Source organism: Physeter macrocephalus, chromosome 8, assembly GCF_002837175.3.
Source record: "Physeter macrocephalus isolate SW-GA chromosome 8, ASM283717v5, whole genome shotgun sequence".
NCBI lineage: Eukaryota > Metazoa > Chordata > Mammalia > Artiodactyla > Physeteridae > Physeter > Physeter macrocephalus.
Genome location: NC_041221.1, coordinates 131,373,688 through 131,398,365, shown reverse-complemented (window position 1 = coordinate 131,398,365; position 24,678 = coordinate 131,373,688). Strand labels below are relative to the sequence as shown.

General features: G+C 38.5%; 1 protein-coding gene across 3 annotated transcripts in view; it reads right to left on the bottom strand.

Moving 5' to 3' along the window:
• The window catches only part of DDX46 (DEAD-box helicase 46), a 56,015-nt gene that overhangs the window by 6,617 nt on the left and 24,720 nt on the right, over positions 1-24,678 (bottom strand). For 2 of the 3 annotated variants that reach the window (XR_008618124.1, XM_007107058.4), the window contains exons 14-21: positions 22,922-23,086; positions 21,676-21,838; positions 11,675-11,868; positions 9,930-10,067; positions 9,233-9,382; positions 6,230-6,406; positions 3,848-4,066; positions 3,118-3,262 (exon numbers count right to left, since the gene is read on the bottom strand). Coding sequence is in view for 2 of the 3 variants with exons in the window: in XM_007107058.4 (XP_007107120.1) it covers positions 3,118-3,262; positions 3,848-4,066; positions 6,230-6,406; positions 9,233-9,382; positions 9,930-10,067; positions 11,675-11,868; positions 21,676-21,838; positions 22,922-23,086 (1,351 nt within the window). In the remaining variant the exon portion in view is untranslated. The remainder of the gene's footprint in view (positions 1-3,117; positions 3,263-3,847; positions 4,067-6,229; positions 6,407-9,232; positions 9,383-9,929; positions 10,068-11,674; positions 11,869-21,675; positions 21,839-22,921; positions 23,087-24,678) is intronic. The other variant, XM_055086770.1, reaches the window with a different exon arrangement.

Sequence of the window (24,678 nt, the reverse complement as noted above, 5' to 3'; positions counted from 1 at the left end):
GCTGTCCAGTTCCAAGTGCAGAAAGATGTCAGTGTAATTTTCTCTCCTTGAACGCTGAGGTGCCAGCAACCCACATTTTGCCTCACAATAAGGAACAGTGTCACATGATTCAGAAACACACTGAGTCACTGGCAGAGCAAAAGTCTTTCAGGATACATAAAAGGGTGCCATTTAAAAACCTGACTTGAAATAGATATGATCCAGTTTCTCAAAGTCACAATCACAAACAAAAAAATACAACTTGCCTAGTTCTGGACCCACATTCTTTGCACACCATTTAACATATGTATGAATCTTACTGTACTGTAAAGGTAGAATTTCAATAATATGGAAAACATAAAGGCTATATCTGAGTTTTACCTTTGCCACAATTCATCATTATTCATTTTAAAAAGTCCGAAAGTGACAGTGATATCAGTGAAAATGGCACAGGAGGGAACTTCAAAAGCCTGTCCCTCCACAAAAGCAGTGAATAAACTTGCAAAAACTGTTAAAATCAATTTTATCAGAACTCAGAAACTAATAAAAACCTTACCTCAACCAGGCAAACACTTATTAAAGGAGAAAAAAACAAAAACAAAAACCCAGCTCAATCCTGGTAACAAAACTTTTCTGTTTTTTAACTTACTCTGATCCTATCAAGCATTTTGACCAGGAAACAACTTCTACTTAGGGTAAATGGGATGCACACTGCACGTGCATTTCTCTTCTTGTAGTCTTTATGTTAAGAAGTCACACAAAAACAATTTGAGGTCACCAGTTAAAAGTAAAGTAAATAGGCACAGTACTAATTTACTTTCACATCTGTGAAATTCTCTTTGTTTTGGCCAGGAAGGAATCAAACCCTAAAAATAAGTCCTCATATATATTTAAATCATTTTTAGTTTATATTTATTTCAGTAAGGAACTTACCTACAGTTATAAAGTCTTCACAAAAATCAAAGGAATGCCAAAATATAACAAGAAAATACTAACTAGTGATAAACCTTATTTACAATATACTTTCAGTTTATACTTCCATTGATCTTTCCAGCAACAAACTTTAGAGCTGAGCTAGCCAATTCAGTAGCCATCAGCTATGTGGCTATTTAGATTTAAGTTAATAAAAATTAAATTAAATTTAAAATTTCTTGGTCACACTGGCCATATTTCAAGTGCTCCATAACCATCAGAGTTTTTATTGGACAGTGCGGCTTTAGAGAGATCACATGGTTATGCCTGTCAAATAATATTTTGTGTACAGGGGTTCCCTGGTGGCGCAGTGGTTGAGAGTCCGCCTGCCGATGCAGGGGACAAGGGTTCGTGCCCCGGTCCGGGAAGATCCCACATGCCGTGGAGTGGCTGGGCCCGTGAGCCATGGCCGCTGAGCCTGCGCGTCCGGAGCCTGTGCTCCGCAACGGGAGAGGCCACAACAGTGAGAGGCCCGCGTACCGCAAAAAAAAAAAAAAAAAAATTTTTGTGTACAGAAGAGAAGTGGTTCTAGAGCATGATCAGACGCATTATTCAGAAAATTTATCAAGTGCCTACCATGTGCCAGACACTGGGAATACAGCAGATGATAAAGTCACTGCATTCACAGAGCTCTAGTAGGGGAGACAGAAACAAGTAAAAATATACTATAATTTCTATGTAATGAGTACTGTGAAGAAAAACAAAGCAAGTAAAGAGCTACAGAGTGGTGAAATGAGATCAAGTAAGGCTTCCTTGTTAGAAGTGATGTGTATAACTCGAAGGACTAGACTGGTGTTTAAGATTATACAAGGTGTGGGAGAGCTCCTTTGCAGCCAGCTAAGCCATTTAAGCAGTAGGTATGCAGACTCTGGATTTACATGACACATGGAGTAAAACCTCTTCACAGCTCCAACACCAGTATTCAAAAAATATTTAGTTCATTAAATAGTTGAAATGGATCTGTGGCTGGTCTATACTTAAAAATCTATTATAGGGCTTCCCTGGTGGCGCAGTGGTTGCGCGTCCGCCTGCCGATGCAGGGGAACCGGGTTCGCGCCCCGGTCTGGGAGGATCCCACATGCCGCGGAGCGGCTGGGCCCGTGAGCCATGGCCGCTGGGCCTGCGCGTCCGGAGCCTGTGCTCCGCAACGGGAGAGGCCACAGCAGCGGGAGGCCCGCATACCAAAAAAAAAAAAAAAAAAAATCTATTATAAAAATGATCAAATTAAATATAAATGAAGGGAGACAAGTTATCTACCATGCAGTAGATAACAAAGTAGGAAAAAAATCAAACTGGAAACTATCTTTTGAATTCATTCATGAATGTATAAAATAAGGTTAAAAAACACACCTGATCACTCTTAGATAACACATTACTTATACCCTTTGAGGGACTTCCTTGGTGGCGCCGTGGTTAAGAATCTGTCTGCTAATGCAGGGGAAATGGGCTCAAGCCCTGGTCCAGGAAGATCCCACATGTTGCGGAGCAACTAAGCCCGTGCGCCACAACTACTGAGCCTGTGCTCTACAACCCGTGTGCTGCAACTACTGAAGCCCACCCGCCTAGAGCCCATGCTCCACAACAAGAGAAACCACCGCAATGAGAAGCCTGCACACCGCAATAAAGAGTAGCCCCCATTGGCCACAACTAGAGAAAGCCCACACACAGCAACGAAGACCCAACTCAGCCAAAAATAAAAAAATAAATATACCCTGTTATGGTATTAATTGTCCTATCCTATTTTTTTAAAAACTATGTATGAACTTTTAGGCGTAAAATCACAGGCAATATTTGCTTGGATAAACAAGCATTAAGTGGACGATTATATATAGTTGATTTACTTTCTAACCTAAACTTTGGCCTGAATGTTCTACTTACCGGAAGCATAAACAGACCAGTCCTGAAAATACATGTTTTCTTATAAAGTGATTTTCAATTTGACCAAATGGTCAAAACTGAAAGAGTCCCAAACACAGATCATTCACCTCTATATATGTACTAAACTTCTAAATAAAGACCACAATGATAGATGAAACTATTTTTTTTTCTTATAGGTGTTCCTCATTTTCAGTCGTCTCTAGAACTGACCTCATAATTCTTTCTGTGTCTATTACCTATATCAACTGTGATCTAACTCAAGATTGAAACAGGACGAACAGTACATACTTTCAATTGCCAAGTAAATTTTCCGCTCTCCTTCCTTGGGTTCTTTGCCAGGTGGGAAGTATGTTCCTCTGATTGTAATTGCAGCTTCAGAATATTCACTGATTCTCTGCAGAGCTTCCTTAGAGGTAACTTTCCACCTAGCAGTCTGTGAAATAAAGAGTGGGGGGACAATTACACTCTAATAAAGATGTTTAAAAAATGAAATAAAATAAAAAAGAGTGGGGGGAAAAAATCGCTTTACAACAGAATAAAGAAACCTGATGTACTGACAAAGAATAGGTTAACTAAATCATATTATGGTCAATATTAAGATTATAATTAACACCTACATCATAAATTCATTTAGATTCTAATGTAACTAGAACATAATCATAAAAGTGGAATTTCTAGTGTTGTCTCCCCATCTAGATAAAAAGTAAAGCAGCTATTTAAATGTTCATGAGGTTTAAACAAGGCATTTTCGCTCCTAAAAAAGGAGTTTCTACTCTACAATAAAAAAAAAAAAGTTGGGCTTCCCGGGTGGCGCAGTGGTTGAGAGTCCGCCTGCCTATGCAGGGGACGCGGGTTCGTGCCCCGGTCCGGGAAGATCCCATATGCCACGGAGTGGCTAGGCCCGTGAGCCATGGTCCCTGGGCCTGTGCGTCCGGAGCCCGTGCTCCAAAATGGGAGAGGCCACAACAGTGAGAGGCCCGCGTACCGAAAAAAAAAAAAGTTTAAATCTGTTACTTGCCTGTGGGAAGTCATTGATCTCTAATTCTTCTTCATATCTCTTAAAAGATTCATTCTGTCCACCATCCTGTCTCTCCTCTTCTTGTTTCTCCAAAGGCACATAATTAAGCTTGGCATTGATCTTTTCAGCAAGTTGCTCTGCAATGGTTTTTGCAGAGACAGTGGGAGCCAGGATGGTTCCACCTCTGAGAATTGCATTGGTGGCCTGCTGCATCACATCCTGCAGTTAAAGAAGACCTACAGTCAAATCTCAAATGAGGGCAGAGACAAGACCAAAGATCCCACCACAAATTATTCTCTGGAAAGCCACTAACTAAAAGCATCTTTCTAATGTAGAGTGCTACCCGTAAGTGCAATTTAACAGCATATATTTATAACAGACAGTTTAATATATCTCCCTTACTTGATGAGAAAACAAGAATATTCAATTCTACATTAAAAATTCTACTGAATCATAGATAATTAGGTAACTCTTGATATCAAATATAGTATAATATTTCTAAAATCATTTACATACTTTGTGGCTACTAGGAGTTTCCTCTGAATCAGAATCTTTGCCCACTACCACCACTGAGCTCTTCCTCCCTCCATGGACCAACCCAACATTCTATAAATTACAGTAAATGACTTTACTCAACACATTTTTTAAAATTTGAACTTAATTTTACTATGTGCCTAATGCAAAGATAATTCTTCTGTGGGTAATACACGACTCACACCTCAAGCTCTTCCAACAACAGCGACAAGTTAGAGCCATTTGCTTTCACAATAAAGAGTTATTAGTAGCGATAATCCAAGAGAAGATTAGGTGAGGTGCTGTGTCCCTGTTGTCAGAAGAGGCACAGGCTTGAGTACAGTAAACACTTCATAGTAACTCACTGGCTAAATAAAACAGATGCAGAGACCCAAGGCTCTGAGCCTTGATTGTGGCTGCCTCACTGGGTCAGCCCACTGGCCTCTAGCTTGGTCATCCCACTTGGATACCATAGACCTGAACCTATACAGGCTACTGGACACAGGGCCCTGCAGGTCCCCAAACTCTCAAAATCTTAAAAATACTGTCAAAATTAACAAATTGTTCTTCAGGAATGCTATGAAAATTTAACCTTAGTTAAAAATTAAGTTAACCAAAATGCTGGAGACGGTGTGGAGAAAAGGGAACCCTCCTACACTGTTGGTGGGAATGTAAACTGGTGCAGCAACTATGGAGAACAGTATGGAGGTTCTTCAAAAAACTAAAAGTAGAGTTGCCATATGATCCAGCAATCCCACTCCTGGGCATATATCTGGACAAAACTATAATTCAAAAAGATACATGCACCCTTATGTTCATAGCAGCACTATTTACAATAGCCAAGACATGGAAACAACCTAAATGTCCATGAATGGATAAAGAAGATGTGGTATGTGTATATACACACACACACACACGTACATATATGTACATATATACATACACACAATGGAATACTACTCAGCCATAAAAAAGAATGAAATAATGCCATTTGCAGCAACATGATGAACCTAGAGATTATCATACTAAGCAAAGTAAGTCAGGAAGAGAAAGACAAATACCATATGATATTACTTATATGTGGAATCTAAATTATGACACAAATGAACCTATCTACAAAACAGAAATAGACTCAGACATAGAGAACAGACTTGTTTGTGGTTCCCAAGGGGGAGGGGGGTGGGGGAGGGATGGGCTGGGAATTTGGGATTACCAGATGCAAACTATTATATAGAGAATGGGTAAAGACGGTCCTACTGTATGGCAGAGGGAACTATATTCAATATCCTGTAATAAACCATAACAGAAAAGAGTAAGAATATATATATATGTACAACTGAATCACTTAGCTGTACAGCAGAAACTATCACAACACTATAAATCAACTATACTTAAAAAAAAAATTAAGTTAACCAAAAAACTCCCAAGAGAAACAAGGCAGGTGAAATATTTAACACATTTTCCCACTGTCTAAACCCATGTTAGTTTCAGTTATGTAACTGGATATTTGTACTTCCAAGGTATTGTTTGTGTGCCCAATAACCCACCTAATATAAACAGAAAAGAAAAACAGAGTTATTTCTTTAGGATTTTGGTAAGATCAATCAGAATACTACTTTATAAAATTACCCATGGTCAACATGCTTAACAGTTAGGCCTTCCAGAATAGGCATTAAGACCTCAGTTAACCACACTAGAGAAATCACCCAAATATAATAATTAAAGAATTCTGTATTGAGAATAATGTTAAATGCTTACTACCTCAATGTCTAAAATAACTTCTTGTTCACTTGTGCTAACATAATTCCTGAAAAGCATTTAAATCAAAGAACTTACAAAAAGTACTAAGACTTGGAACAAATTACTTAATACCTGAGACTCAATGCCCAAATTCTTCTGAGCATTGATTCTAAGAGCCAATCTCTTTGCAATTTCTAACTTCTCAGCATTTCCTGCAGTTGGAGCAGGAACACTAGATGTTCCAGGAGCAGCCATATCCTTCACTCTCTTCTTTGAATTAAACATGCTTTCAATTTGCTCATCAATCTAAACAAGAAGAAAAAGGATTAGTAAAAATCTAATTTAAAATACCAATTTATAGAGGGAGAAGAGGAGGGGAAGGGGAAAGGAAAGGGAGGAGAGGGGAGGGAGGGAGGGAGGGAGGAAGGAAGGAAAGAAAGAAACAGAGATACAAGGCTGCAAGAACCACTTCAGCAGACTCCTGAGTGGTACAGATACATCCCAATTCAGTAAATGAAGAACTTGTGCTGTCAAGACAGAGCAGACAATTTGATGCAGCTGAGTTGCTCCAGGGCCAAGGCCTTAAGGCCAAATTACATACACTGCAATGAAAGAGGCTGGAAGAAGGGCAATAACTCAAAGACCAGTGGACATCTAAAAATACAGTCAGTGGTTCCCAGGGGAAATGCTGCAACAGGGTTCCTAAAATTCTTCCCAACTCCAAAAATGCAATTGGATTTACCTAAAAAACTGGGTAAGAGAATCAGGAAAAAAAGCCTTTATTGTTTTTTTCCTTCAAGGAAGGAAAGAAATGAAGGTTGGTTTCCCCATCAAAGCAAGAGCAATGCTGAAAATTAGGCTAATATTTTAAATCTCAAACGAGGAGCAAGCCTTTTTCAGGGTTTAAAATTAATTAGGTTAATTTAGAAAGACCTTTTACTGAAATGGAAACAGACAACTTATCTTCTTTTTAAAATATCTGTTATCTAATAAGGGGTGTGAGTTACCAACTACTTTTAAACTAACATTTAACTAACCCTTTTAAATTAAACAGCATACATAGCATTAAAATCCAAAACAAATGCATAAATCAGGAATGGGGAAGGTATATGGAGCTAGTTGACAGGGGTAACTTTACTTTTAACTTTATTCACTTTAGTATTGCTCTATTTTTTTTACAAAACTTATATAAAGAAGGAAAAAAATCAACATATTTCATTATGAGATTTTTTAAAAATGTTTTAAGTAACATAAAAAAAACTGAGGTGGTTTTAAAAACAAAGCCACATATTCTTTAATACTCTTCCCTCCAAGAGGTGAAGCCTCTCCTTAAATGTGGGCTGGACTTAGTGACTTGCTTCTAACAGACAAAAAAAAGTGGAAAAGCCAGTATGTAACTTCAGAGACTGGTCATAAAAGGTACTAAGGCTTCCTCTTTGCTCTCTCTTGGATCACTCATTCTGGGGGAGCCAGCTGCCATGGTGTAAGGACACAAATGCAGAGTGAAGAACAGAGGCATCCTACCAACATTAAAGTGACTGAGCCATCTTGGAAGAAGACGGTCCTGCATCAGTGAAGCCTTCAGATAACTGCAACCTGGGACAACAGCTTGACTGCAACCTCATGAGACCCTAAGTAAGAACTACTTGGCTAAACTGCTCCTGATTTCCTAACCGTCAGGAATCACGAGATAATAAATGTTTATTGTTTTAACCTACTAAGTTTTGGATTGATTTTTTACATGGTAACAAATAACTAAAATATTGACTTAATTGAATTTTAAGCCAGTATGGTATGCTAGTAAGAAATGGCCTAGAGTTAATAGGAGACCTTGGTTCTGGTCCTGGCTGTGCTTAACAGCCAGTGTGGTCATTTCCTGAAATGACAAGATCAGATTGAATTCCTGATTTCCTAAATTGTGTTCTGAGCTAAGGTTTAACAGGGTATGTTTCAAAATCAAAAAAAAAAGTTCTATGATCAAATATCAAATATGTTGGAAGATTTCTGGGTCAAATAAAGTTAAATAAGATTATTTTATTAATGACTTTTCACATCCTTTGATAGGATACCACTAATAGTGGTATATACTAGGCAGATTTTCCAAAATTATTTTATAATGAAAACATCTAAAGCTCAAGCTCCTGGGATTAGGGTTCCAAAGAATACTCTGTGAAACCCTTAACTTGCTGAGTCCTCAGGGTCTCTTTTCACTGGGTTACAAATAATTCCGTAAGCTAAGAACATGGGCTTTGAAGTAAGAACAGAATGGGTATAGATCCCAGCTCCTCCCCATAACAGCTATGCAAATCTGAAAAGGTTATTATTTCTTTCTAAGCCTCAATCTCCTCAATTATAAAATGGGAATACTCTGAGTATCCACTCATCTGGCTATTGTGAGGAAGTAAATGAAATAATCCCTGTAAAGCACTTTGCACAGGACATGGCACTTAGTAGCACTCAATAAATGTTGACTATTATTATTAATAAGGATGTTGTATAACAATTAAATTGTAAAAGATTAAAAAACAATATTAGTACCAATGATGTTAAAGATACAGGGAGCCAGGCACTCTTATATAATACTATTGTGAGTGCAAACTGGTACTCACCTTGCAGGAGAACAATCTGACAACGTTTTAAGACCAAATTAGATGTACCCTTTGGCCTAGCAATTCCATTTATACATTCATCCTCAAGACTTAATGCGACGAATGTGCAAGATTTAAAGTTCAAGAATGAGCGATGAAGTATATTCCAAATAAAAAATATATGGAAACAAACATGTTTGTTTCCGTATATTCAAAAATAGGGATTTGATTCATTAAACAGTGGAACATCCATATAATGAAATATGTAACCAAAGAAAAGCATAATAGTGAATTTGCTAAAAGGGAAGATTTCAACATAGGACTATTGTAAAGAAGATTATAAAGCAGTATGATCTCATTTTTATGAAAATACAGAAATACGGGCATATGTGAATACATCTGTATACATAGAAAAAAACTGAGAAGGGTACACAACAAAGTTTCCAGTAACTTGCTAACTAAACAAGCCTATGGTAAATCCTCCAGTACAAAAGGAATAATTGCTTCAACTGGTAAGAATAAGGCTTAGAACAACAATACTTACATCAACTGCAGCATCCTCATCATCTGAATCTTGAAGACCAAGAGCAGCTTTTTGTAACTTCTTTCTCTCATTTGCCAAAGCTTGTTCTGTTTCATCAAACTTGAATCCCTTACCAGAGAACCCACTACTCTTTTTAATTATTTTCCCTTCCTTTTAAGGAAAAACAAGAAAGTTAATTTCATAATAAAAAACTTTAATGTTCAGGAATTTATGGCAATTAAATATTTTTCAAGGCGGTGTATGACAATGTAACAAAAACACTTCAACTAGCATGTGAGAAAAAAGAACTCTATGTAGACTACAAAAAAATACTAAGTTAGGGCTTCCCTGGTGGCACAGTGCTTGAGAGTCTGCCTGCTGATGCAGGGGACAAGGGTTCGTGCCCCGGTCCAGGAGGATCCCACATGCCACGGAGCGGCTGGGCCCATGAGCCATGGCCGCTGAGCCTGCACGTCTGGAGCCTGTGCTCCGCAAGGAGAGAGGCCACAACAGTGAGAGGCCCGCATACCAAAAAAACCCAAAAAAACAACAACAACAAAAATACTAAGTTGAAGCAAAAGGGAGCATTTTGTTTTCACTCCTTTCCCTTCCTCTCTAAAGAGATAAATGAAAATAATCCTATCAAGATTTACAGGTATTAAATATTCAAGATTTAGAACACAATGACTTGCATAAAAATGAGACTTAAAAAACTCACAGCTTTCTGTTGATCTTTGAAATCACTCCAAAGTTTCTCTAGATCAGGTGGCACTGCAGTCCCTGACAATTCAAGGGCTTTAATTATGTCACCAGCATACCGAGCCTGATCTTCTGTGATGAAAGTATAGGCATAGCCCTAGTGAATGATGAAAAAGTGGTACTATTAAACACTAACAAGATGAATCCTCCTTAGATCACAAATAAGATAAAATCTGAGTAACCTAATATACCCTCTTTAAGATGACTCCATTACTAAAGAATTTCAAAGACCACAAAAGAGTCCTACTAAATTCTTTAATGGTTCAAAGTGAAATACCTAAGTTTAATATTTAAAAATAAGCAAACCCAGAAAATTTCTAATCTCTTTATGCATAAAGGGAAATACATGTGATTTTTACATAAATGCACAACTCCACTGTCATAAGCATTAACTTTAATATATCCTATTTCTCCCTTTTTGCTTGCATTACCTTCCTCCACTACCTACTGCACCTCTCTACCCCAGCTAACCTGTATTAATGTCCTAGAATACAGCTTCTCATATTTTTTAAAGACCAATTAAAAGATATAAAAACATACACACATGTATATCTGATACGTCTTTAACATATACAAAAATGAAGTCAGCTACATCACTTCCCTGGGATTCTCTAAAGCCTAAGGATGCAGGTGTCCCCAGCAGCTTTTTGGTTCAGGCAAGAGAAAGACTGGAGTTGTAAGTAGAGGAATAACAAACTACAATTAGATTGCCATCTTCACAAAACGCTCTACCCTACCAGTGAACTGTTATAAATTTTAAAATATGATTTAATATTTTATTTCACGAGTACCTAGTTACCAGATTTGACCCATGGCCTACTTTTATATGACCCATGAACTAAAAGTGGTATTACATTTTTTAGGGTTGTGTACACACACACACACACACACGATGTGACAGAGGCTGTGTGTGGCCCAAAAAGGCTACAATTTTAACTACCTGGCCCTTTACACAAAAGTTTCCCAAATCCACAGAATAACTCAGGTTAAAAGAATAAATGCCATCACTACTTATTAGCTATGTAAATTTGGCAAGTAACAATGTCAGTGTGCCTCAACTTTTCTCATCTGTTAAAAGGGGTAATATCCACCTCAAAGGGAATTTGTGAGAATAAAATGAGATGATATATGTAAAGCACTCAGAACAGTGGTGGGCATTTAATAAATATAACCTATATAACCTATTGAAATTATTATTGCTTCAGTATGTAGAAATGTCCATGGTTGTAATATCAAATATATCACCATCAGTGCTTCCAACAATGGAATATTCTGCTGCCTTCAAAAAGAATGAGTTAGAACTATATACTTAGAATACAGATAAGTCAAAAAAGCAAATAATATTCATGTGTATGCGGGGGGTGAGAACAGGGGTGATAGGTGTGGGCTGAGTGTATTTCATGATCCCTTATTTTAAAAAAAGCAATGAAAGATCTTGAACTATATGCACATATGTATATACAGAAATTTTTAGGTGGGGAAAAATACCTTTTGGGGACACAAATGGTTAACACTATCTGCCTACAGAGAACAGCACTTAAGACATGTATAAGTATATAAATAATGAACATCAACTATTCCCCATACTCTGATGATGGATTTTCAGAATGTCCCCATAACTCCTATTATCTCCTCTTTATAAACATAAAGAAACACTTGAATTTTAACATAATAGAAATCAACTTTAAAAACAATTATTTTTACTTTGTTGCCTGCTCTTCCAGTCCGTCCTGCTCTGTGCACATAATCCTCATAATGGTTGGGGCAGCTATAATTTACTACAAGAATCAGATGTTTCACATCTAGGCCTCGGGCAGCAACAGACGTAGCAACAAGAAGTTTGCAGGTCCCATTCTTAAAATCATTTATGATGCTATCTCTGTCATATTGATCAATGCCTGCAAGTAAATTACACAGTTGTAAAACCACATATTCAAATTAAATTTTCCATTTCCTCTGACATTCAGACAAAGAAGTTAAACATGGGGTAAAGAACAAATCCAACTTATATTGACCACATGTCCAACAACTACCATTTAGAAAGTAAAAGACTTGGTGGGGGTTGGTGAGGAGTGATAAGTTAGGAGTTTGGGGTTAAAATATACACACTACTATATATAAAATAGATAACCAACAAGGATCTACAGTATAGCATAGGAAACTATACTCAACATCTTATAATAATCTATAATTGAAAAGAATCTAAAAGAGAACAGATATAATATATAACAATCATTTTGCTGTGCACCTGAAACACAACACTGTAAATCAACCACATTTCAATAAAAAATTTAAAAAAAAAAAGACTAAGGAAATTTAATGGCAAGATCAAAAGTTATTGCTATTTATGAATTCCAAATCTGCCGTTTTGCCCCCTTTCTTATATATAAGGCTTATCACTCCAGAAGCCCAACCTCAGAATCACTAACCTGTATCTCTTACAGGGGCAAATGGGAAAAAGGCAGGTACATTCAGCCTATATTGACAGGATTCACATCTTTCTAATTCTCTCATAGGTTACTTAGAGCCTTGCTACTCACAGTTTTGTCCCAGGGACCAGGAGCAGCATCACATGAGAGCTTGTTAGAAATGCAGAATCTCAGATCCTACCCCAAACTACTGAGTCAGATTCTGCATTTTAACAAGATCCATAGGTGATTACATATGCACATTAAAGTTTATGGTGCACTGCTTAAAAAGTACCCAACTGGATCTCTCTTAAAATTTGCTACTCAAAGAGCCTCAGGATGAGTGACAAAGCAGAGCATAAAATACCAAAATGTTCTTTTACAAAATGTCCAGGCCACAAATATACTTTATGATGGGGTACCTGGGAATCTCTAGTAATCAGAGAAGGGAATGGGATAAATTCTCAAACCTTGAAATTCATTTTTGCAGCAAGAGATATTCTAACATTCCATATAAAACCTGTGTTTAACATATACAGAACATTTAGCATCTAAATATTTATCAATATTAATTTATATTACCAAAAGTTTTAAATGTACTCTTCAAAGATTGAATTATGGAAAATATTTGGATCTTATCTCAAAGAAACTAGGATCCAACACTGTACCCAAAAACCTCATAAGAAAAATTAGTGGAATCAGTAACGATATACATTACATTTATAATTTTAAAATACCACAACTTTTACTGTAGACTGAGGTATCCTGACACATATGTGCAGTAGAGTTAGTAGTTAATAGCAGCAACCATTAACCCTCTTCCTTTTCAACATAACCTCAATTTTGTTATCCACCCAACACATGGTCACATATATCAAACCAGAGATGAGCCTAATTCTCAGTCTCAGGAGGTGAGTAATGATTAGTGTAAACTAGCCCTTCTCCCAACACATGGTCACAAATATCAAACCAGAGATGAGCCTAATTCTCAGTCTCAGGAGGTGAGTAATGATTAGTGTAAACTAGCCCTTCTCATACTTTCTGTGCTCAGGTTGTCTGTGCACTCTTAAAATTAATAAGAACCAGACCCAGAGAGCTTTAGTTTATCTAGGTCATCTCTATCAATATTTAATGTATTAGAAACTAGAACTGAGGAAAACTTTAAATATTTATTAACATTTTTTAAAATAATAAAACAATTACATGCTAAAAAATATATTTTTGTGAAAAGTAACTTTTCCAACACAATAAAAATAAGGCGCTTCACATTTCTGTAAATCTCTTTGATGTCTGGCTTAATAGAAGATAGTTGGAGTCTCATATCTTCTACATTCAATCTGTTGCAATTTAACACGCTGTGCAACCTCTAGAAAGCTATACTACATATACACTGATGAAAGAATGAAAGTGAAAAAGGCAAATAACTTGGTGGGGTTATTATGGAAATATTTTAGACCTCATGAAACCCCTGAAAATCTCAGAAACCTCAGGGGTGCAAGGATAATACATTAAGAACCATTTGTCATTCCCTTGTCTTTGAATTAATTAGGCATAAGCATGTGAAGCAATTCTGACCAAAAAGATAAAAGAAGTACAGACAGGGGATTATGGGGAAAAATTTCCTTACGTATATTAAAAAATACACGTTTACATCAAGGTAGGGGAAAATCTTATAGACTAACCCTCCTGTGGGTAACAACTATGAATTCTGGACAAAATATAAAGAACTAATTACCTGAAGGCACCAGAGAGTGACTAAAAGAAGGCAGAAACTGGAAGAGAGTTGACACCTGGAAGAATGCAATGGCACTGGTTGAGTTTACAGGATTTTACCTCTTTATTTTAAACTTTCTGTTTGGGAGTGGGCCCTGAGCAGCCCAGGTAGGGAAGTCAAAACATGAATAGAAACAGTCTTACTGGCAAGAAGAAACAAGAAGAAAGCATTCAGGATGAACTCAGGACCAGAAAAGAGGGGATAAATCCCAGAAAGAACAACAGAGCAGGCACGTCCAACAGTGCATAAAAACACTGTCCAAGGACTTCCCTGGTGGCGCGGTGGTTAAGAATCTGCCTGCTAACGTAGGGGACATGGGTTCGAGCCCAGGTCCAGGAAGATCCCACATGCCGTGGAGCAACTAAGCCCATGCACCACAACTACTGAAGCCCATGTGCCCTAGAGCCGCAAGTACTGAAGCTCACGCGTCTAGAGCCCGTGCTCCGCAACGAGAAGCCACCGCACCGCAACAAAGCCCCTGCTCACTGCAACTAGAGAAAGCCCGGGTGCAGAAACGAGGAAGGGAGGGAGGGAAGAAGGAATAAAAACGCTGCCCAAATATCTGACACCTAAACTATACACACATGGGGCAGAATCCAAGTAGCCCAGCTCTGGCTGAAAGAAATTATTAGAAATTTCAGAGGTTGCCCGTTACAAGAAAGACAGTTTCAAATATGGATCCAGCCAAGTTAATACCCTATTAAAAAAAAAAAAAAAAAACTTAAATAAAACATAAGAGAATTCAGACTCTACAAGGTATCATTCACAAAGGCCAGTATACAAACCAAAATTACTAGACATACAAAGAAACAGAAAACTATAAAACAAAATCAAAAGAAAAGATAATAGAAACTGACTTCAGATGACCAAGACATTATAATTAATAGTCAAAGATTTTAAAGCAACTATTATAATTGTGATCAAGGAAAAAAACTTTTAAATGCTTATAATGAATGGCTAGGAAATTGAATTAGAGAATCAGTAAAATATAAAAGAGAGCCAACTGGAAATTCTAGAACTAAAAAAAATATAATAATTGAATTTTAAAATTCACTGAATGGGCTTATTATTAGCAGATAAGAGATGGCCAAAAACACACAGTGAACCTGAAGACAGAGTCAAAGAAATTATTCAGTCTTAGAGAGAAAAAAGATTGAAAAACAAAGACTGAAGATAGCATCAGTTGTATGTGAGACAGAATCAAAAGGCTGAACATACACGCAACTGGAGTCCAAAAAGAGAGGAGAAAATAGGGCAGTAAAACAATCAATCAATCAATCAATCAATAAATCAAGAAATAACAGTCAAGGGACTTCCCTGGTGGCACAGTGGATAAGACTCCACACTCCCAGTGCAGGGGGCCCAGGTGTGATCCCTGGTAAGGGAACTAGATCCCACATGCATGCCACGACTAACAGTTCGCATGCCACAACTAAGGAGCCTGCCTTCCGCAACTAAGACCTGGTGCAACCAAATTAATTAATTAATTAATTAATTTAAAAAGAAATAACAGTCAAGAATTTCCCAAATTAGATGCAAGACATAAATTTACAGATTCTAGAAGGCGGTAAACCCCAAGGAGAATGAATACAAACAAAATTATATCTAAATCAACTTACCATATGACCCAGCTATCCCATTCCTGGTTATCTACCCTTGAGAAATGAAATGTTCACACAAAAATCTGTACTTACATATTTAATTGCAGCTCTATTCATAACTGTCTAAAACTGGAAACAACCCAAATGTCCTTCAACAGATAAAGAAATACACAAACAGTGGTACATCCACACAAAATATACTATTAGATAATAAAAAGAAATGAACAATGCAACAACTTGAATGGATCTCAAAGCCATCAGGCTGAGTGAAAAAAAAGCCAACTGTAAAAAACTGTATAATGTACGACTGCATTTATAAACATTCTTATAAGAGCACATCAGTGGTTTCCAGGGGCTATGTACAAGAGGAAAGAAAACCTTAGAGTTACTCTGCATAGGGATAGGACAAGGGAGTCTTGGGGGGTGAGGGAACTATTCTGTATCCTGATTATGGTGAATCCTTTGGGATGGTTAAAACAGCCAAAAAACTGGAAGTAGCCCAGGTGACCAACAGAAATGACTAAACAAACTATGATATATTTATACACTGGAGTATTACTCAGCAATAAAAGGGAAGAGCTGTTACATCCAACATGGATGAACACTCAAAAATATATGCAGAGGCAAAGATACCTGACATAAAACAGTCCATTATGTATGGTTCCATTTATCTGAAATTCTAAAACAGGTAAAGTTGGGAAAAAAACGTAAAAAGTGGTGGCAGGGACTGAGGGAAATTTCTGAGGTTGTATCTTAACAGAGGTTTGGATTTCACAACTTACATGCATTTGTCAAAACTCATCAAATGGTACACTCAGAATCTGTACATTTCACTATAGTTTACTTACAGATTTTTTATTAAAAAAAATTTTGAACTAGTGTTAATCATGTGCACACTGAAGTGAAATGTGCTGATGCTGCAACATATTCTGAAATGTATCAAAAAACTAAGACAGGGCTTCCCTGGTGGCGCAGTGGTTAAGAATCCCCCTGCCAATGCAGGGGACACGGGTTCCAGCCCTGGTCTGGGAAGATCACACATGCCACGGAGCAACTAAGCCTGTGCACCACAACTACTGAGCCTGTGATCTAGAGCCTGCAAGCCACAACTACTGAAGGCCGCGTGCCAAGAGCCTGTGCTCCACAACAAGAGAAGCCAGCGCAATGAGAAACCCGCGCACCACAACGAAGAGTAGCCCTCACTCGCTGCAACTAGAGAAAGCCCGCGCACAGCAACGAAGACCCAACGCAACCAAAAATAAATAAATAAAAAGAAAGAAATTTATTTTTTTAAAAAACTAAGAAAAATTGAGGAGTGGGTAAAAGGACGAATGGCTAAAGATGTGACAGATAAATATAACAAAATGTTAATTGTAGAATCTAGTATTAGATATTCAAGGGTGTTTACGATATAGTTTTCTCAGATTTTCTGTGTTTGAAAATTTTGGTAATAAAAATGAGGGGGAAAAAAAGCCATAGATATATGGAAAATAGTCTTCCTCCTCTGGAAGCTGTCAGATCTGGAAGTGATGACTGAGCCTGCAGAAGGCTTTTTGCTGCCATAAAGAAAGCTTAGCTTAATAACCAAGTTATTATGCTCAAGATGGCAGTATAGAAACTACAATATGGTAAACACTGAGCTACTGCTGAGTGAAGCAATCCTGGAATCGTTTTCCGTTTTTTTTTTTTTTCTTTGGCCGCACCTTGCAGCATGTGGCCTCTTAGTTCCCCAACCAGGGATAGAACCCAGGCCCCCTGCAGTGGAAGCGCGGAGTCTTAACCACTGGACCGCCAGGTAAGTCCCCTGGAATCGTTCTGCCATGGGATTTCATGTTTTGTAAAATAATAAATATTCCTCATGATTTACAGCAGCTGAGTTCATATTTTCTGTTACTTGCAGAGAACCAAAAGGAAAAGTAACTGATATTAATAGTACATGTCAAAAGTGTCATTGAAGCACTTTGCCCTATTTTAAAATGTCTCTGTTTTCATATATCATAAACACCTGAAAGTAGAAACCATTGTGCTACTTTCCTAATTTCAGCAATATTTACCATATTAAATGCAGGTTGCGTATTTAAGGAATTTTAAAATTATTCATTATTAGTGCAAAAATGAAGAAATGGATGACTGACAGAATAGAAATAGCCATGGTTTAATGACAGTATTTTCAGATTTCTTCTTTCATTTTTTAACCCAGTTTAGAGGAATACAGGTATGTGATAAATCAAAACTAGAGTATTGGGCTTCCCTGGTGGTGCAGTGGTTGAGAATCCGCCTGCCGATGCAGGGGACACAGGTTCGTGCCCCAGTCCGGGAAGATCCCACATGCCGCGGAGCGGCTAGGCCCGTGAGCCATGGGCACTGAGCCTGCATGTCCGGAGCCTGTGCTCCGCAACGGGAGAGGCCACAACAATGAGAGGCCCGCATACCGAAAAAAAAATAGAGTATTAAGAACAATATGCTCTCCATATATTTTGTTCATAAACTACAATTACCTGGCCTTTGTGCTTTAACCAAAAAGTCAAGCAACTATGGAATGCTCTGATTGTTGAACTGAGAAAATTGTCTCAGGTTAAGAAAACCAGGAGTGGGCAGAACACATCATCCACTCCCCAACCTCCTGCCTCCCTTTCTCCCTCCACTAGACCTGAAGACTAGAGAACTACAGGTGGCTCTGAAGAAGTGGCAGCACTCAGAGTGTCTCTGAGCTTCCTTCTCACTATTCAGAAGAATAAGCAGGAATAAACAGCTATTATTCCATTAAGCAATAGCTTCTGCAAATCAGCCTGACTGCCCCTTTATGGAGATCAATCTTAGAAGAACAGAAATACCATAATCTCCATCTTACAAATGAATAAGTCCAGGATTTTCTGTCATTTGGTCACAATCCAGAGTCAGCAGCATCTTGCAGTTGCAATAATCCTAACAGGAAGAATGGACTAAATGTTTTGTAGTTGGTAGTCTTTTTTCTTCTAAAGGGGCAAAAAATTGTATGCATTTCAGACATACTAACACCCACACTTCTCACAACTAATGCCATTACACTATATATTATGCATGAAATGCACATTAATTACATGTGCACATTAGGAATTTCAGGGTCACACCTTTAAAAAAAATAATTCTTCAAAAGCCCTACATAATTTCATACTGCGGAGCAACTAAGCCCATGCACCACACAACTACGGAGCCTGCGCTCTAGAGCCCACGAGCCACAACTGCTGAGTCCACGTGCCACAACTGCCGAAGCCCAGGTGCGTAGAGCCCGTGCTCCACAACAAGAGAATCCACTGCAATGAGAAGCCCGTGCACCACAATGAAGCGTAGCCCCCACTCGCCGCAACTGGAGAAAGCCCACACGCAGCAACGAAGACCCAACACACCAAAAATAAATAAATAAATAAATTTATTTTTTAAAAAATGTAACTCACAACTTTAAAAATAAATAAATAAATATAAAGAAAAGGAAAACACAACGAGTCATTTTCAAACATTAAAAGTTAACCAAGGGCTTCCCTGGTGGCACAGTGGTTGAGAGTCCGCCTGCCGATGCAGGGGACACGGGTTCGTGCCCCGGTCCGGGAAGATCCCACATGCAGTGGAGCGGCTAGGCCCGTGAGCCATGGCCAGTGAGCCTGCGCGTCCGGAGCCTGTGCTCCGCAACGGGAGAGGCCACAACAGTGAGAGGCCCGTGAACCGCAAAAAAAAAAAAAAAAAAAAGTTAACCAAATACATACCCTCAAAGTCCTTTTAATTGCATTCCACATGAAGCCTTATGTGATAGATTGTATTTTCCAAAGACGGCAGCAAAAGCATGTCCTATCCCACATGCTCTTCTGCATATCGAATGACATTTTCCCATAAGACGGTGGAGTCTATGCCTCCATTCCCTTGAATGTGGGCCAGTCTAGTGACTATTTTGACCTATAGTATATTGTGGAAATAAAATTTCTACCACTTCCCAGTATCTTCCTTAACTGTCTTGGCAGCTTCTGGTTCTTGCCTTCTGGCCAAGCAGCCTCACAGAGAGGCTCACAAGGGAAAGAGTCAGGACTCCTGGCCAACAGCCTGACTGAGCTCTCAGTCAAGTGCCAGTACCAACTTGTCAGCTGCCTAAGTAAGGCAAATTGGAAATGGATCCCCAACCCCAACTGAGCCATCCGAGTAGACAGAGCATGAAAGAGAGACTAGTTATGTGTGCTAACAACTACACAAATGGCAGATTTATTAAAAAAAAAAAAAAAAAAAAAAAAAAAAAAAGACTGTTGCCACTAAATTTGGGGGTGGTTTGTCATAAAGCCATATTGCCAGAACACTTGGTTAGTGAGTTTAATTCAAACTGTCTCTGTTCCATATGTTTAGTGTTCTGAGTCCCACATATATATAACAATGGCAATATTACACAGAAATTAATTAAAGCTCTAATGTGAATCATAATAAAAACCTCTAGGTAGCATGGTACAATAGAAAGAATAGAACATAAATCAAAAATTTTAAGTTCATAGAAACCAAGCCTATCGATCTGTGCCTGCGTCACCAGCTGAGTTGGCCTCTAGAGACTGCGGATAAGCCGACCTTGCCTAGACAACCGAGTGAGAGGTACCCCGGTGGTTAGTGATTTCCTGCTGCCTCCTCACACAGTACCTGGGATTCTCATGACAGCAGTGATTGGTGAGGGACTTGACCAAGGGAGCCCCCCTCATCTCCCTCCAGTAGCGGTTAAGCTCATGGAGTGTGGACCCACCCAGGGTGGGTTCCAGTTCTGGCTCCACCATTTCTGTGTCACCCTGGCAAAGTTTCTTAACCTCACTATGCCTCGGTTCCATCTTAAGATAAAAATATCTTAAAAGACAATAATGGTACGTATAGCGTAGGGTTGCTTTGGGGATTAAATGAGTTATACTAAAGCACTGAGGCATTTCCTGGCACGTGGAAAGCGCTCTAAGGCAATTGCAGTTCTTTGATGTCTCAGTCTGTTTTTTAATTTGCGGATTTGGGAAAGTCAACAGAGACCATGCCCCTCCTCTGTTTCAGAAACTCCAAAGGCTCCCCTTGATTACAGCAGGGGCTCCGAAGTGATGGTGGAGGGTGAGGGGGTTGGAGGGGAGAGGTAACATAGGGTGTGTGTGATATGATACGTTGGGGGAGTGGGAAGAAAATACTAGAATATTTCCAATTTTTGTGTTTTTTAATTTGTGCGTTAATGTTTAAAAAGAGCATAATATTACATTAGTTGTACATATAGTACGTATAGCGTAGGGTTGCTTTGGGGATTAAATGAGTTATACTAAAGCACTGAGGCATTTCCTGGCACGTGGAAAGCGCTCTAAGGCAATTGCAGTTCTTTGATGTCTCAGTCTGTTTTTTAATTTGCAGATTTGGGAAAGTCAACAGAGACCATGCCCCTCCTCTGTTTCAGAAACTCCAAAGGCTCCCTTTGATTACAGCAGGGGCTCCGAAGTGATGGTGGAGGGTGAGGGGGTTGGAGGGGAGAGGTAACATAGGGTGTGTGTGATATGATACGTTGGGGGAGTGGGAAGAAAATACTAGAATATTTCCAATTTTTGTGTTTTTTAATTTGTGCGTTAATGTTTAAAAAGAGCATAATATTACATTAGTTGTACATATAAATAACTTGCAAATAAATATTGGGGGTTTGGGCTGAAAAAAAAATTTTAAGTTCAATTCCTCCTTAGCTGATTAATGGTTATGGAATTTGATCAAACCAATGTGTTGCTGTCTTATTTTCTTTATCACTAAGATGAAATAAAATAATGCTTACCCCCCACAGAACTGTTGTGAATGAAAACTGACATGGATGGATGACATAAAATTTACTGCTAAATTAGAGACAAAGGAAATACACAGCACAGTGCTTGGTTAAGTTAAGTACTTAACAGAGACTTCATTAAACGTTACCTCCATGAAGAGACATGCAAGGGTAAGAAGCTCTCATTAAATCTTTCAGAAGACCATCAGCATGTTCCTGCTTATCCACAAATATAATGACAGATCCTGATTCTTGATAATGGCCTAGAAGTTCAAGTAGCTTCAAGAATTTCTTTTCTTCTTCAATCACAATCTGAAAACAACACATTGTACCAAGTTAATGGAGTAAAAATCCAAATACATTTCATGAACAAAAATATTCATTTTATTTGTGGCAAATAAATAAACAACAAACATCTTCCTATAACTTTAGGAAGGGGTAGGAAAATGTTGATTTTAATTGATAAACCACTAAGACAAAAAAAAAAAAGAATTGTAACTTTCAGAGACTAAGAGGCCTACAAATGTGGACAGATGATCATCTGTTCTCTCTCTGACTCTTAACTTCACATCCTATTAACCAAAGAATAACATAGGTATGTGATATTTTATCACCAGCCCACCACTTCTGGTGAAAAAAATTAAAAGAGCATTTAAACAGACAGTTCCATGGAAGAGCAAATTCAAATATATTTGGTAGGGCTTTCCTGGTGGCACAGTGGTTAAGAATCTGCCTGCTGGGCTTCCCTGGTGGCGCGGTGGTTGAGAGTCCGCCTGCCGATGCAGGGGACACGGGTTCGTGCCCTGTTCCGGGAGGATCCCACATTCCGCGGAGCGGCTGGGCCCGTGAGCCATGGCCGCTGAGCCTGTGCGTCCGGAGCCTGTGCTCCGCAACGGGAGAGGCCACAACAGTGAGAGGGCCGTGGACCGCAAAAAAAAAAAAAAAAAAAAAAGAATCTGCCTGCCAATGCAGCAGACACGGGTTCGAGCCCTGGTCCAGGAAGATCCCATATGCTGTGGAGCAACTAAGCCCGTGTACCACAACTAGTGAGCCTGCGCTCTAGAGCACGTGAGCCACAACTACTGAAGCCCGTGTGCCTAGAGCCCGTGCTCCACGAGAGAAACTACCACAATGAGAAGCCCACGCACTGCAACGAAGAGTAGCCCCCGCTCACCACAACTAGAGAAAGCCTGCATGCAGCAATGAAGACCCAATGCAGAAATAAATGAATAAATAAATAAAATTAAAATATATATTTGGTAAAATGTTAAAGGCTTCAGTTGATATGTACTATTTAATTTTAGAAATTATCTGCCTACATCACAACAATCCCAAAAGGATGACACAGTGCCTAAACATACGGAGAACTCGGGGTTTCCTAAGGACTGTACGCACCACTTGTTGCTCCACATCCGAGCAAACCACACTTCTGCCTCCAACCTGCACTTCAATGGGTTTACTCAGGATTCTGCGAGCCAAGGCCTCCATAGCTCTGGGGAAAGTAGCTGAAAACATAACTGTCTGTCGGTCAGGACGAACATTATCCACAATGCGCATGACCTGAGAAAACATTACAAATAAGCATGGTGAGTGTAGTCTCCAAAAATTGTAGTACGGTAAAACCAAGTAGAAGGAACTTTTGAGAACATCTATTCAGTAACTTTTAAATGTGTTACCTTAGAATATTATAATTGATTTTACCCTAAAATTTGCTCCTCTCATAGTTTCCCCCTCTCAAGAAATGGCAACTCTAGTCATTTTGGTTTATGCCAAAAATCTAGGAGCCATCCATAACTACTCTCTCTCTTACTCATCTCACACCCAATCCATCAACAAATTCAGTAGTCTTGACCTTCAAACTAAACCTACAATGCAACTATTCCTCATTGCTATTCCTGTTTTCCTTCACCTATTCAACACATTTTTACTGAGCAACCATTATGTGCCAGGCATTGTTCTAAGTGCTTGGAATATGCAATAAAAATAGAGAAAAACTTGTCTTAATAGAGCTTATATTCTAATGAGGATGGATAAACAAATATATTATGTTACAAATGATGATAAGAGCTACAGGAAAAAAAAGAAAAATGATGGTGGACATACTGTTGAGGGAGTGGGATACAGGTACCAATTAACTACCTCAGTGTCGAAAGAGCCCTGGAGGAATCAGGGAGTTCTAGGATTCTTATGGCATAAACAAGAAAAAAAAAGACATAATGAATAAAATTATTAATGATGGTTTCAAGAGAGACAGGGGTGAGTGGCTGGAAACTGGAAAGGGTAAAGGTCTTGCCAGGAATACACAGGACCACATTTTTACTCCAATCAAAGATGATGTGATATCTGTGAAAGGGGCTGCCCTACCTAAGGCATGTGGAAATCCTGGGCTCCTGGTCCAAACCTCAACCATCTCTCATCTGGATTATTTCAATTGTCTCCTACCAGGTTTTCCTGCCTTTACTCCTGTCCAATCTAAAATCTGTTCTCCACCCAGCAGCCAAAATGGTGGCTTTAAAACATATGCCAGTATTTTCAGTTAAAAATGTTTCAGTGTTGACCGCACACACTTACTTCTCTTCCCTTGAAAAACCCTGTAAAATGTAACAATACAGGGATTGTTTTAAAAAATTACACAAACCAACAAAGACAAAGAAAATAAGATAGGACACGATAGCAACAACATTTTGATTAAGTGGTACCTGACTTAGCAGACCCAAGAAAACTAAATCCTAAAATGGGAATGAACTAGACTTTCAAGAAGTGCCTTCTCTTACACCCTATCCTGTTTCTCTTCTTCAGGAGGATTGCTCTTTACCACTTGATCTTTACATAAATTTCAGAGTTAAGTTCTCTTTAATGTTTTCCAGTAAAGTTTCAGTTTTCTCCAGATACATATTACACATCTTTGTCAAGTTTATTTTTTCAAGCTTTTGTAACTTATATGATTTCTAAAGTACATTTTCTAACTTATTGGGAAAAGAACTGCAAAATGACTTTTCTTTACTGACTTTGTGTCCAGAAATTTTACTATTCTCTTTATCAATTCTAATAATTTATCTGTAGATTATTTTGAGTCTTCTACAAAGATAGTCATATCATCTGCAGATAACACTTGTTTCTTCCTTTCTAAATACTATACCTTTTTCTTGCTT